Genomic DNA, 12,698 nt, shown 5'->3' on the forward strand with positions numbered 1-12,698 from the left:
GTGAGTGTGTGAGTATGTGTGTGTGTGTGTGGAGGAGGGGCAGAGAGAAAAGAAAAGGAGGCAAGTGACCTTGTCTAATTTTTTTTCCAACAGGGCCTCCAGGTAAACAGACCAGGAGTTGGCAAACTACGGCCCACTGGCCGTCTGTGGTTTTGTAAATAAAGTTTTACTGGAACACAGCTAAACCCCTTTATTGATGCACTGTCTATGGCTGATGTGTGCTGCAGGGGCACAGCTAAGTAGTTGTGCCAGAGACTATCTGGCCCACAAAGCATTAAATATTTACATAAAAAGTTTTGCTGAGCCCTGAAAAAAATGAATGATATTCACCAGAGGGAAGAGTCCTATTCTATAGAATGTGCTGAGCCAGAGACGGCTGGTGAAGGGTCACTTGCGGTGAACGAACCCACGATCTGTGAAGCGTGGCTCCTGACGACGGCCCTGGAGGCCACACCACTCCCTGGGGTATACTGGAGCTGTGCCGTCACTTAAAGGCCCCCTTCTGTGGGACGTGGGATGTGCTAACCCACAAGGCTCACGTGGGAGAACCTCGCTTAGGGACGCCTCCGACCTTCCTCTCCTCTGCCATACCCGCACTACTCTGTCAGCTGTATGGGGACAGCTGTGTGAGTGAAGAATTAAAGGCCATCACACGGAGCTTTGATTTTGACGGACATCAAACTCACCTTGCTGCGGTCAACTCCCCTGTGCGAAGTAACAGAAAACGGCCAAGTTTGTTACGCAGTGGATGTCGGTGCTCCACTCCGATCCCCTTCGATGAGTTTTTCACCTTTATTTTGTGGCCGTTTTCCCTACAGCCTGCTCGGCTCACACACAGAGAGCCAGCAGGGCCCAGGCACCCACTGTCCCGGGATGGGGTTGTCCTACGACCTACCCTTCTTGTTTCGCCCCAGCGTTCCTGGTGCGAGCGGGCCGCAGACCCCTTTGCAGGGCTCCGTCCCCCCGACCCCTTGCCCCTCCCCGCTCCTCTCAGGCCCTCGCTAGTCCCCCCGCGGGAGCGGCTCCTTCGTGGGTCGCCTGCACACGACTCTTTGCCTCAGGGTCTGCTGCTGGGGAACCCGACCCCCGACACCTAAGGGGAGAACACCCACGAGTTTACCTTTTATAAGTGATGTTGATATAGGCGGTCATGGTGAACCCTATGGTTTTAGTGGAAAGGATACTGATGGAATAGTCCACCATGGTCACGATGGCGCCTCCGTGCAGGAGTCTAGTGATGGCAGTGAGGGGAGAGGGGCATTTTCAAAAAGGAGAGCAGGGTGGGGGGAGTGGGGAGAGGGAGGGAGGGGGAGAGAGAGGGAGGGGGGGGAGAAGGAGAGAGAGAAAATTATCCGAGGATCTTCGTGTCACTGGCTTATGACAGGTCTACTTAGTCCGCGTTCAATGTACTAAATGTCAAATATCCGTGTCCCCAACTTTACTGTTTGTACCGTAAGAGTGAAGTATTTGTAATAAACCGGAACTTAATGGCAATCAGATCACGAGTGAGCAAAAATCTGAAATACTATTTAAAAAGTTTATCTTCCATTTTTATTAAACTAATCATACACATCATTGTTTAAAAATTTAGGAAATGCGGCTAAAGAAATAGAAAACTGTAAGACCGTCTAGTGACAAACCACTGTTAACATGCCAACGATACTCTTTCAAATCATCCTCTACGTGCTGTGCTTTGGTGATCTAACCGATGATTACAGACAGCTTTCCATTTCCATGAGTGTGTGTACAGGACCATTTGAATGCCCTTGCCCGGGGACCTTGAAGATAACGACCTTTTGCATCTACAGCTCTAGGCCTCATTCTTACCCAGGGAATCCTTGCAGGAGAGGACCTCCCTGAAACAAGCAAACGATTCTTCTCTCATCCTTATTATAGAACATCGCATATTCGAAGCCCAGGCCTTCCTGGAAGTTTCTGGTTAACGTCGATGGAAATTGTTTTTTTTTCATAGGCTTGACGTCTGTAGGGAAAGAAGTCAGACGGGCACATGGGCGACAGCTATGAGAAAGATGCCATGACAGAGCTAAACGTTTGTACCCTGTCAGGGTCACGGGACGATGGAGGACTGATTAAAATGTCCACCAGGTACGACACTGGAGGGGACGGGAGGGTCCCAAAGAAACAGAATTAGGGTCTTTGCCCTTGTGGAATTAACAGCCTAACTGGGAACATCGGAAACATAAATGAAACCACACGTGGCAATCAGGAAATACAGTATATAAATGGTGAGTCTGCACTGAATATAATAGTAAGGCGTATGCAGAAATCCTTCTTAGAATACGTGTGGTTTAAATGGGATTTAAAGACAGGGACTAACGTAACAGTTAGGGACGTTGTCCTTGCAGACATGAGCGTAGCCTGAGCAGATGACAGTTATCATACTGGATCAGAAACCCGTCTAGTTCAGCTTAATATGCTATGTGATCATGAATCTCAAGCCCCCAAACCTGGGGTTACAACTGTCAGGCTTCATGAAATCAAATCGGTGATTTATAATCAGACTTTAAAAAGAAACCGAATGCTTTACATATATCCTGGGAGGTACTGGTACACTCTTTTAGGTATTTTTTTTTTTCAATTATACGACTGTGCACCAGTTCTATGTACTGGGTTGTGAGTCGAAATGCAGAAAGAGAAAGAGAGAGAGAGAGAGAGAGAGAGAGACAGAGAGAGAGAGAGAGAGAGAGAGAGAGAGAGAGAGAGAGAGAGAGAGAGAGAGAGAGAAAGAAAGACTGAAAGCTACTGCTCTATTTGTCCTTCCATCTCTATTTCAAGATTTCATTGCCAAAACGCTTAGCCTTCTTTTACAGCTCATCACGATTTACCATGCATAACGCTGCTGAAGTTTTATTGTCACCGAATTTACATTTCCTAACTTGGAACAAGATAGGAGATGAGATCTGGTCAGAAGTGGGGAGAAGGTCGGGAGGGTGCCTCTGATTTAAGCCGTGAGCATCTTAGGGAAACAACTCTGTATGCAAAGAAAACAGAATGTTTCGGGTAAGAAAAGGTATAAGGTATGGAGCTGTGTTTTTCTTAAGGGAAACAGAATCATCTTGTTTTAAAGTAGAGCTGTTTGTTTCAGAATGAGAAAGTAAAATAAACTTGAATATCGCTAGGATGCCTATGCAAAATTCAAATGGAATACTTTCACATGTTGAAAGGACAGTTTTCTTAGATTATTGGTCTACTCTTGATAAGAGATTGTAAATGTTCCAGAAATGGCATGAAATCTCTAGAAATCTGATTTGTCCTGGTAGAATATTATCACTCATAATTCTAATCATAATCTTAAAGTGTATGTCACAGGAATAGCCAAATGTCCTTGTCAACCGCATTATAATGAACTCTTATTGGACCTCTGACTATGCCCATTTTTAAGTCTTTTTGTCCTTCACAGTTATAGTTTTACTCCGCTACTTTAGCAAAAGTGCTTCGTCTTCAAAGAGAGTCATGGAAAGGATTCTGACAGGTACTGCTTTCTGATAAAGTGTATACTTTTGTTTGTTTGTTTACTTGTTTGAAGAAAGCAATGAGCAGGAAGGAAAGCGTACGCTATTCCTTCCAATTTCTATCCCAGAGATCTGGCACATTGTGGAGGTTAAAAAGTTCTACTTTTTTCCGCAGCACTTATCACCATCTGGCGTACTCTGTTTTATTCATTTAATGGTTTGTCTTTGAACACTGCTGTGTAGGCACTCCCTACACACCAGATACGCTTCTAAGCACGGGAGACATCGCAGGGAACGACACACACGAGAATCTCTGTCCTCCTGGAGCTTACGCCCTAGGGTGGAGAGAGTGGCCGAGAAATAAAGCAAGTGCCAAGTATGTCAGATGGTGACTGCATATTATTAAGCGAAAGAAAACAACCAGAAAAAGCTACGTACTGTACGATCCCCAATACATCACATTCTGCGAAAGGCAAAACTATGGAGTCAGTAAAAAGATCAGTGGCTACTAAGGGTTCCGGGGGGAAGAAAGGGCAGGATGACAGTGGAGCACGGTGACACCGTTCGGTATGATACTTTTATGATAGATGCGCATCGTTACGCATGTGTCAAAAATCACCGTGAGTACAAGGCGAAGAGTAAACCCTAAGTAAAATACGGACTTTATTACGTGGTTAATAATCATGTATTGATACCGGCTCATCAAATATAACAAATGTACTACACTAATGCGTGGTGTTAATAACAGGAGGTGGGAGGTGGGGGCTGGGGGCTGGGGGTACACGAGAACTAAAGTCTCAATTAAAAGGGTCACACACGCAAGAGCACGGGAAGGACGATGTCTGTTGGAGGAGCGGTAGGTTGCTTTGGGAGTTATGAGTCTGGGAGAGAAGGGGGTGACCTGAGTGTCCTGGGCTTCCTCAGGTGACAGAGCCACATATCGGGATCAACGGTAAAGTGAGATTACTGAATATGGCGCCAAGACAGAGCAGTGGCGAGTGGTCTCCTCGGCAGGAGGCTTTATCTGCAAAATTCACTGATCTGCCTGGCCTGTCCAGAAACCCTGGTGCCACGTGCCTTCCTTTTTCGAATGGTAAGTAGTGCTTCGATCTGTTAGTTTTACGTTTGATATTTAAATATCCTTTATGGGAGAGCGGCTGTTCTTACTCTGAAAGGAGAGTTCGGAGGCTTTCTTCTGAAGATCTAGCATTTCTTTCTCAGAAATATACGTCCAGGAGCCATCCTCACATTTCTTCATGAACTGGTGGAAGAGATGCCTGAGGTCCTCGCTCCAGCTGGGGTTGGGGAGACAAAAGTCCTTCTCAGAAGAAAACCACCTCTAAAATACCAAAGAAAGAGAGGGTCACGGGAGGTATATCCTATGTCATAACACATTCTCCTGTTTTTAAAGACTATTTCGCTACTTTTCCTCTTCCCAGAGCTTGTCGTTTCGGAGCGGAAGCAAATTTCGTGGATTGCCCGGTCAAACCTCCATGGGAGAAATGGGAGGCTTAGAATGGGTAAATGACGTGCTGGGTGTTACCCAACTAGCTATTGGCGGAGCCAGCATGAAAACCCAGGTCTGCAAACTCCCTTTTTTCAAACCGTAATCAAGCACAGGAAGCCAGAGCACAGGGAGAGGTATTCATCTTGAATATTGGACTTGAATATTGATTAGACAAACAGAAATTAGGCAGCTAGAAAGAGTATTGTAGGCGAAGAAATACTTTATGCAAAGCAAGGAGACACGAAAGAGTTTTGAGGGGCTTTACTACAACCCTGTGAAGTAGGTACTAATTACGGCCCGCAGATTGCGGGCTGGTCCAGGTGAGAAATGACGAGAGCATGAAGCGGGACTTGGTGACCATTTGGATAAGGACAGTGAGGGAAGAAGGAAAACACGAGAGCCCATCCAGGTCTCTGGACCAGCAACAGAGCGGTGGCAGAGCCGACTACGGAGTTAGAGGAGGAGGAGGGGGAGGGAGTTGCGGGGAGGGGCAAGTGCTTGGTCACGGTGACAATGGCTTCTGCCAGTGGCATTTCTCTGTTGCACTGAGGACTGCTACCACGACAGGGCCCGGGCGGCAAGGGGGGTGGTGCAGGGCCCTGGGGGAGCAGGACACAGAGACCGTCCCCAGGTACCTGGAAAGGAAAATCGGATCTTTTGACTTCAGTGGAAATCTGGAGACATTTGAGATCACAGAAGGTACCCGTGACATTCTACTTCCAGCCACCCTTATCAATTCATTCAGATTCGATGTACCCACAACATGTGGACTGCGCCCTGACACCACAGTAGGGAGACCACGCTTCCTGTGATGGAAGAACCAGCTACCCGGACTTCTGCTGACACCCGGGCTGGCTCCAATCCTGGCCCGACAGTGATACAGGATGCCTGTCTCAAGAGCTCTATAGAACTAAAGACTTCCTGGCTGAACAAAAGGGAGTCTTGATTTTGTCAGGGGTGCTGTGAGCGGGGTCACGACCATGCCATTCCCTAGCCCAGAACTTGTGTGCCTTTCTTTTTTTCCTGTGGTTTTGAATTGACTCATCCCTTCAGAACCCAGCTCAAGAAATCTAGAAAAGAAGAAAGAAAAGAAAAACAGCAACAACAAAAAACCCACCCATTATCTCTCCGTCTTACTATGACCAACAATAACACTGTGATGTAGTTCCTCCGAGTTTTGGAAAATGTAATTGTTCTTAACATACTTGTCGTCATCTCAGTAAGGAATAGAATTTTCCTTTTTGCTTCAGCCCTTAAAATTATTGTGTTCGCTTTCTCGACAGCAGAAAAACAGTCCTTTAAACAAACGTATGTACTATCTTTTACTTAACCCCTTAAGTTGGACATTTGTTTTCAATCTTCTGCTGCTCTCGATGAAAATGTTCATTGGAACGTTATAACTACAGCTTTTTCCTCTATTTTGGATTATTTCCTTAGAATCCAGTTTCAATCAGATAGCTTTGAAAGTACACCAATCCTGGAAGTATTTTAACAGAAACAACACGATTTGTCACAAATTACTATGTATCGACCAAGCCATGTCAACTGAGACGTAGAATAGGCTGCGTAAGCTTTGGCATTGTGAATTCGGGCTTATCGCATCCATAGCTCTCATCTTAAATAGAAAACTCTAGGATCGATCTGTTCCAGGGTCCTTTTACGGATCACTGTAATAGAAATAATTGAAGATGTTTACGTATTAGAATGACTCCCTGGACTGTGGGCTCTCCAACCTGATTTTAACTTTAGAAGTCTGGGATTCAGCTAACTAGCAAACTTTTTTTAGCTCTACTATGTGCCCTGGTTCTGTGCCAGGAACGGGTGAGGCAAAGGGCGAAGACTTAGGCCCCGCTTTCAAGTGCCTGCAGCCTTGGCTGTGGGAAATGCTACAACAGAAGTAGATACAGACGCAGAAGGACTGACTTTCAGGGAAAACTTCAAAAAGAGGAGTGATTTCTAAAGGATAAAAGTTCACTCAGGAGAGAACGGGAGGGCTGCTCCAAGCAAAGGGGTAGAAAGATGAAACAATCCTAAGACATGATGGGGGAACTGCCAGGATTTCAATTTTAGGATATAAGATGCAAACAGAACAGCAGCCAGATGTGGATGGAAAAGCAGGAGCATCCCACTGCAGAGGCTCTCCAGCCTTAACCAAGGGGTTAGATCTCATCTTCTCGGTCAATATTTCGAAAGGCCCATATGAAAGATGATTTTAGACAGCACAAAGAGAATGTATCTATCTTGAAATGCATATTACAAAAGAATATAAAAACACATCATACTTGCGACTTCACAAATGTCGTTGCTTAGGATGAAGCTAATTGAAGAAAGAGAGTCTTTAAAGAATCACGAAGGCGGTACCCGAGGAAGAAAATACTTTTTTCCATTACGTTGCGCCTTAAGGAGTTTTAAGCAAAGCAATAACACGAACTTAGGTTTCAGAAACCTCCCTCTGGTGTAAAGGATGAATCGCAAGTTGAGAATCAACGGCGGGGAAACTAGTTAAAAAACTGTTGCAAAGGTCCAGGTGAGGGGTGGTTAGAAGCTGACCTAGGTAGAGAGGGATGGAAAGAAACGATTTAAGAGATACTTAGAATACTGGGACCTAGGGATGTGCGGATCGTGGGGGAAGAGAAAGAAGAGTCTTGGATGATTCCAGAGTCGTGACTTTAAAGATTGCAGTGAATAGGAAGAAAGGAAAGACGAGGCTTTTGTCGGTGTCCCTGTGTGTCAGGAGGCAGAGTAGGAGCGGAACTCTTAATTTTAGTTTGGGGCATGTTGAGTTTAAGACACTAGATGAACACTATGATGTCGTGAGAAACAAAAATAATGAAAATTTCAGTTCAGAGAGGTGAGAACTAAGAGATAAAGTAAAGGCACTTGTAAATTCGGAGAATAAACTGTGTATTTGAGGAATAAACATTAGGGATGATCGTTACCTTTCGTCGCCCTGAATAGAGCAAAGGTTTTGACCTTTGGGTATGTCTTTTTCAAGTGGGACTTGTTAAGAAAAGTTATGACTTGTAAAATTGTGTCTCCTTTTAAGATTAAGTTACTGAACAGAAAGAAACATGACTTATAAAGCCTGTAAATACTGTTAAACATTCTCAATGCAGATTACAAGGCACCGATGAATTTATCTTTGTTGTTGCGAGATCGGCATGTCTTTTTCTTTTCCAAAGTGCAAGATGATACAGAATGAATAACCAATCTGCAGTATATTATTCTTTAAAAGAAACCTACAAGCGCTTTCAGATCTCGCTGATACAGAGCCGTTCCCTCTTCTGTGCTCCCTAGTACTTCCTTACAGCACAGAGCACGTATATATTTTAATTTTGCAAGTCAACCCCTTTCTTCCGAATCAGATCGTGAGCTCCTCGAAAGGGTCACTTTCTCACTCATCTTTATATCATCCGTCTGGCACGTTGTTGGGGCTTAATTAACCGTAAAAGTGGAAATTCTCCAGTTTCAGGGAAGAGGTGTCTCCAGGCGCCATCCCCGAGGGACAGCGGTAACTCAGTTACAGGGAAGTGATATCCCCGGGTGCCAGCGCCAGGGAGAAGCACAACATTCCACGGAAAAGATGATAAAACTGTCTATTAGGCCCTGTTTGCTGGGAGTTCCCCTGAATACATCGATCTGTAGTCAAAAAACCTTCTAAGCAGCCTGCTCGGGAAGCTCGGGGCTGATCTCCTCCAACCCTGTGTGGTAGAGAGTCAGTCGCCGGCCGGCTAATGAAGGCTCGTAATTCATCTCAATTGGCTCCGTGGGTCTCAGAATCATTCGCGCCACAACATAACATTCTTCGATGAAGCAAACAGGGATATAAGAACAGGCAACATTTGCTACTAATAGCGCTTACTGTGCCACTTGCATCACTTTAAGTCCTGTGACGAGCTTTCAAGGTGAGCGGACTAGCTTGGGGTAAATGCTAATCTGGCCGGCAGAGAATTAGGATTAAACCCCGGGAGGAGACAGTGCCCCTCTGCTTCGGGATTATGCAATGGTTACGGGCCAGCCCGCCGAGGTTCCCAACCAACTCCGTGTTCTTTGTGACCTCGATGGAACAACTTCACCTGTATTCGTATCGGCAATAGTGGTGATTCCTTGAGCGGCTAACCAGAGTTAAAGAGCTAGCACGGTTTCAAAACGGAGTCACCTTCCTGTCCCGTCTTCTTAATGCTTTGAACTTGGGACCGAAAGATCCCCTGACCTTGTTAGCACTGATGCCTTTTGGAGCCGATGTTAATTTTACTCTGAGAGCAGCCGACTGAGGGAACGGAGAACCGATTCAACGTATCGGCTCTCGGAGGTGTATTCCCGACGAAAGGTGTCGCTGCAGCATCGGCTCCCACCGCCCCGCGCCCGGAACTCACCAGCGCCGGTCCCAGGTTTCTCGCCGGCCAGTGCTCATCTTTCCGCAGGGCCCCGAGCATGCGCAGGCGCGCGGCGCAGCTTCTCAGCATCTCTCCGAGCGCGCACCAGAACCCGGCAGAAACCGCTAATGTTGCCCTTAAGCCCTCGCGCATCCGCTCCTTTTACTAACACGGCCGAGGAGGGCAGAGTCTGACTCGCAGGCCACGTGGCCCGGAGGGGCGGGGCCCGAGAGGGGCGGGAAGCCCCGCTGCAACCCGAACTTCGACGAGTGAGAGGGCGGGAGGGGCCCGCCCCGCCCGCGGATGCCTCCCACTGCCCCTTGGCCGTTGTGCCTTCGCGCTGCGAGTGCCCGAGCGGGCGCCTTCCCCCCTCGCCCCCGGCTCGGCCCGCTCCAGCCTCGCGCCCGCAGAACTCGGCGTCGTCTGGTTCCCTCGTGGTTGTCCTTTTGCCTCAGAAGACTGAAGGCCCTGGGGGCGCGTAGGAGCGCACTCTGTGACGTGCAGGGGTAAAGTTGTTTCTTGGAGGCCATGGACGAGTCCCCGGGACCGGGGCGGTATTGGCTTTCTGGGTGCCAAGGGTATTTATACCCTTAAAATTCTCCTTTGTCGGCCTCTCCCCGTCGCATCCCTCCCACAAACAGAGCGAAAAGTCCATAAGTCAGCCTTTTGCAGATAGAACTAGAAATCGTAGAACGTTTGAAGGATGGGTTATTTCTGGCTTTGGAGACAAGACTCGAGCTCAATGCCCCCCTCCACCACTGAACACCCCCGTGCAGTCTGTTTTCTCATCAGTTTGTTGTACTAAAAAGAACGTAGGTCCAGTTTTACTATTGTTGGGACCGTCCCTTTCATTGGGAGTCACAAAAGCAGAAGTTACCTGGAGTCAGCTTGTACTAGCTCCTTTACAAACAACGTTGCCCCGGGAGCTGGCTTTATAAGTGTTGTGACCGAAATAACCAGGCCCAGCTCGAGCGCTCTAATCCAAGAGACAGTTTATTAGCCGGCGGCTGTCCTTGCCAAGGAGCAGCCCCGAGACGCAGGGGCACAAAGGTTTTAAGCCCTCGATTCCATCCCCCACATCCTTAATCTTTACACAAAAGACTATGTCTCCTCCATTCATTAACTGATAACTAAGAGGTGGGTAAGCAAGCAGGGGTACAGAAGCAGAATGCGTCATTGTTAAAATATTTTGTACCTAGAGGCAGTGATCCGGCCAGTAAATCCCTTTAGTTAATAAGTTTTTAGCAGATAACTAACTAGAAGTGAGACATGGCGGTTAGCACGTACCATGTCTTATCCTTAACCTATTGTTTCTAAAGGTGAGGTCACTACAGTAAGCTCATGGAAGCGGATTGTTAAAATTTCTAGAATTTGGCTAGTCAGTTCTTAAACACTGTCATTATTAAAGTTTAAATTATGTAAACTTATAATTAAATATATTAAAAATGAAGGTTTCAGATACTAAAATTAAATCCCTCAGTTTCCTACATTTTACTATTATCTGTGTGTTGTGGCGCGAATGATTCTGAGACCCATGGAGCCAATTGAGATGAATTATGAGCCTTCGTTAGTCGGCCGGCGACTGACTCTCTACCACGCAGGGTTGGAGGAGATCAGCCCCGAGCTTCCCGAGCAGGCTGCTTAGAAGGTTTTTTGACTACGTCTTTGAACGAACAGATGACAAGAAGCAGAAGTTAGTCTTAACTCTTTGTACACAGATCAATGTATTCAGGGGAACTCCCAGCAAACAGGGCCTAATAGACAGTTTTATCATCTTTTCCGTGGAATGTTGTGCTTCTCCCTGGGGCCGGCGCCAGGTGTAGAAATCTGCCGAGCGTGGGAAGAACGGATGACTGTGGTAAGATCGTTATTTATATCTCCTTGGTTTCTGGTATCACAAAGGATCTAGAGCTCTTGACAAGATATTTTTCTCTTTGGATTGAGGTAACGGAACGCTGCCGCTTACTGAGCAGCTACCGGGCACTAGACGCTGAATGAGGCGCTTCACACCTGTGATAGCTCATTTGGTCACAGCAGCCCTGTGAGTTCTGTCTTGAAGTCTCCATCTTAAAGGTGAGGGAACTTCTGAGGGGGGAGTGACCTTTCCAGGATCGCATGGCTCATAAGTTATGGAGGAGGCAGGAATTCGAACCCACGTCTCTCTGACAAGGGTCACGCGTTTTAAATCACAGCAAACTATACTACCGGTCGTTTGCCAATCATGGCGAAAGCCTTCATTTCATTAACACGGGGAATGTCAAAACATAATTTCAAAATCGTTCCCAGAAGCATACACTTGTTGAAATGAGTTGCTGGAGCTCGTTGTTGGACCCAGGTTTCTCTTATAAAGGTTAAGTATGGTCTGAGAGGTGGCATGAGACAAAGGGAGAGCAGGGTACCTGGGGACCTGCAGGGGGCAGCAGAGGCCCTTTGAACCCCGGTCCTCATTGGCCTTAGGACAATTCAGAAAGCGGCCAAAGGGCCCTGGGACAGGGGTGTCACTCTGTGTGGGGGATGTGGGGCACCAATAAAGTGAAGCTTAAGGCAGGAAGAGGCGACGTCTCACTTTCCTCCTGGCTGTTTCTTACCACGTTTCTCTTTTCTTAATTTTTTTTTTTTGTTTTCATGCTGTCTTCAAACTTCCTTCCTGACCCTGCCCGCCGTAATTGCATTTCGCGTCCACATTAACTTAGCTCCTTTGTTTCTTGTAAGTCACTCTCCTCCCTACTCTTTCCCCCTCTCTTTAGATTATTTCTCTTAAGAACTTTGAATTTGTCTTAGAACGTGCTCGTTTAAAATTGTCTCTGTACATGTAAATTAAAGGGCACACGGCAGCTCTGATAGTATAAAACAAGTAGTTACTACCAGGAGAAGCGAGCGCTGGTAGGTACTCACTGGATTTCTGGGGCGGTGGGTGGGGATGCGGGCAGGGCACTGCATTAGCATCAAATGGAGTCGAGAGTAACAGCAGCCCTTACACCGTGGTTTGGGGAAAAGGAAATGTAACGGCTGTGTTGACTTGAGATGAGTCGAGATCGTGATTTCCTTTACTGTTTTAGAGAAGCTTTGTCAGCTCTGTGCTTCACATAACTGTTTCCTGTGATCTGAAACCTTCGTGGACTCAGGCGACCTCACCCACATACGTAAAAGGTAGTAAGCGTGAAATTACATTTAGGCTCGTGGACGCATAGACTGTTAAAGCTCAAGGAGACGTCAGACAGCATTTAGTCACCTCCCCTGTCCTCCGGAGCACCTGAGAATCTCCTCGAGACCGAGGACTACATCCTGTGCTTTGACTCCACACAGGCCAGCTCAGGCCCTGGTCAGCAGCAGGTGTCCTGT

At 46.9% G+C, this 12,698-nt stretch overlaps 1 protein-coding gene across 5 annotated transcripts in view; it reads right to left on the reverse strand.

Moving 5' to 3' along the window:
• The window catches only part of THEM4 (thioesterase superfamily member 4), a 19,219-nt gene extending 9,684 nt beyond the window's left edge, over positions 1–9,535 (reverse strand). For 3 of the 5 annotated variants that reach the window (XR_896942.2, XR_896941.2, XM_023521855.1), the window contains exons 1-4: positions 9,357–9,535; positions 4,641–4,812; positions 1,828–1,981; positions 1,121–1,231 (exon numbers count right to left, since the gene is read on the reverse strand). Coding sequence is in view for 3 of the 5 variants with exons in the window: in XM_023521855.1 (XP_023377623.1) it covers positions 1,121–1,231; positions 1,828–1,981; positions 4,641–4,812; positions 9,357–9,509 (590 nt within the window). In the remaining 2 variants the exon portion in view is untranslated. Of the gene's footprint in view, positions 1–1,120; positions 1,232–1,827; positions 1,982–4,640; positions 4,813–6,097; positions 7,907–9,356 lie in introns of those variants that run through there. The other 2 variants (XM_023521857.1, XM_023521856.1) reach the window with 2 other exon arrangements.
• Positions 9,536–12,698: the final 3,163 nt, after the last annotated feature.

Source organism: Pteropus vampyrus, unplaced genomic scaffold, assembly GCF_000151845.1.
Source record: "Pteropus vampyrus isolate Shadow unplaced genomic scaffold, Pvam_2.0 Scaffold319, whole genome shotgun sequence".
Taxonomy (NCBI): Eukaryota; Metazoa; Chordata; class Mammalia; order Chiroptera; family Pteropodidae; genus Pteropus; species Pteropus vampyrus.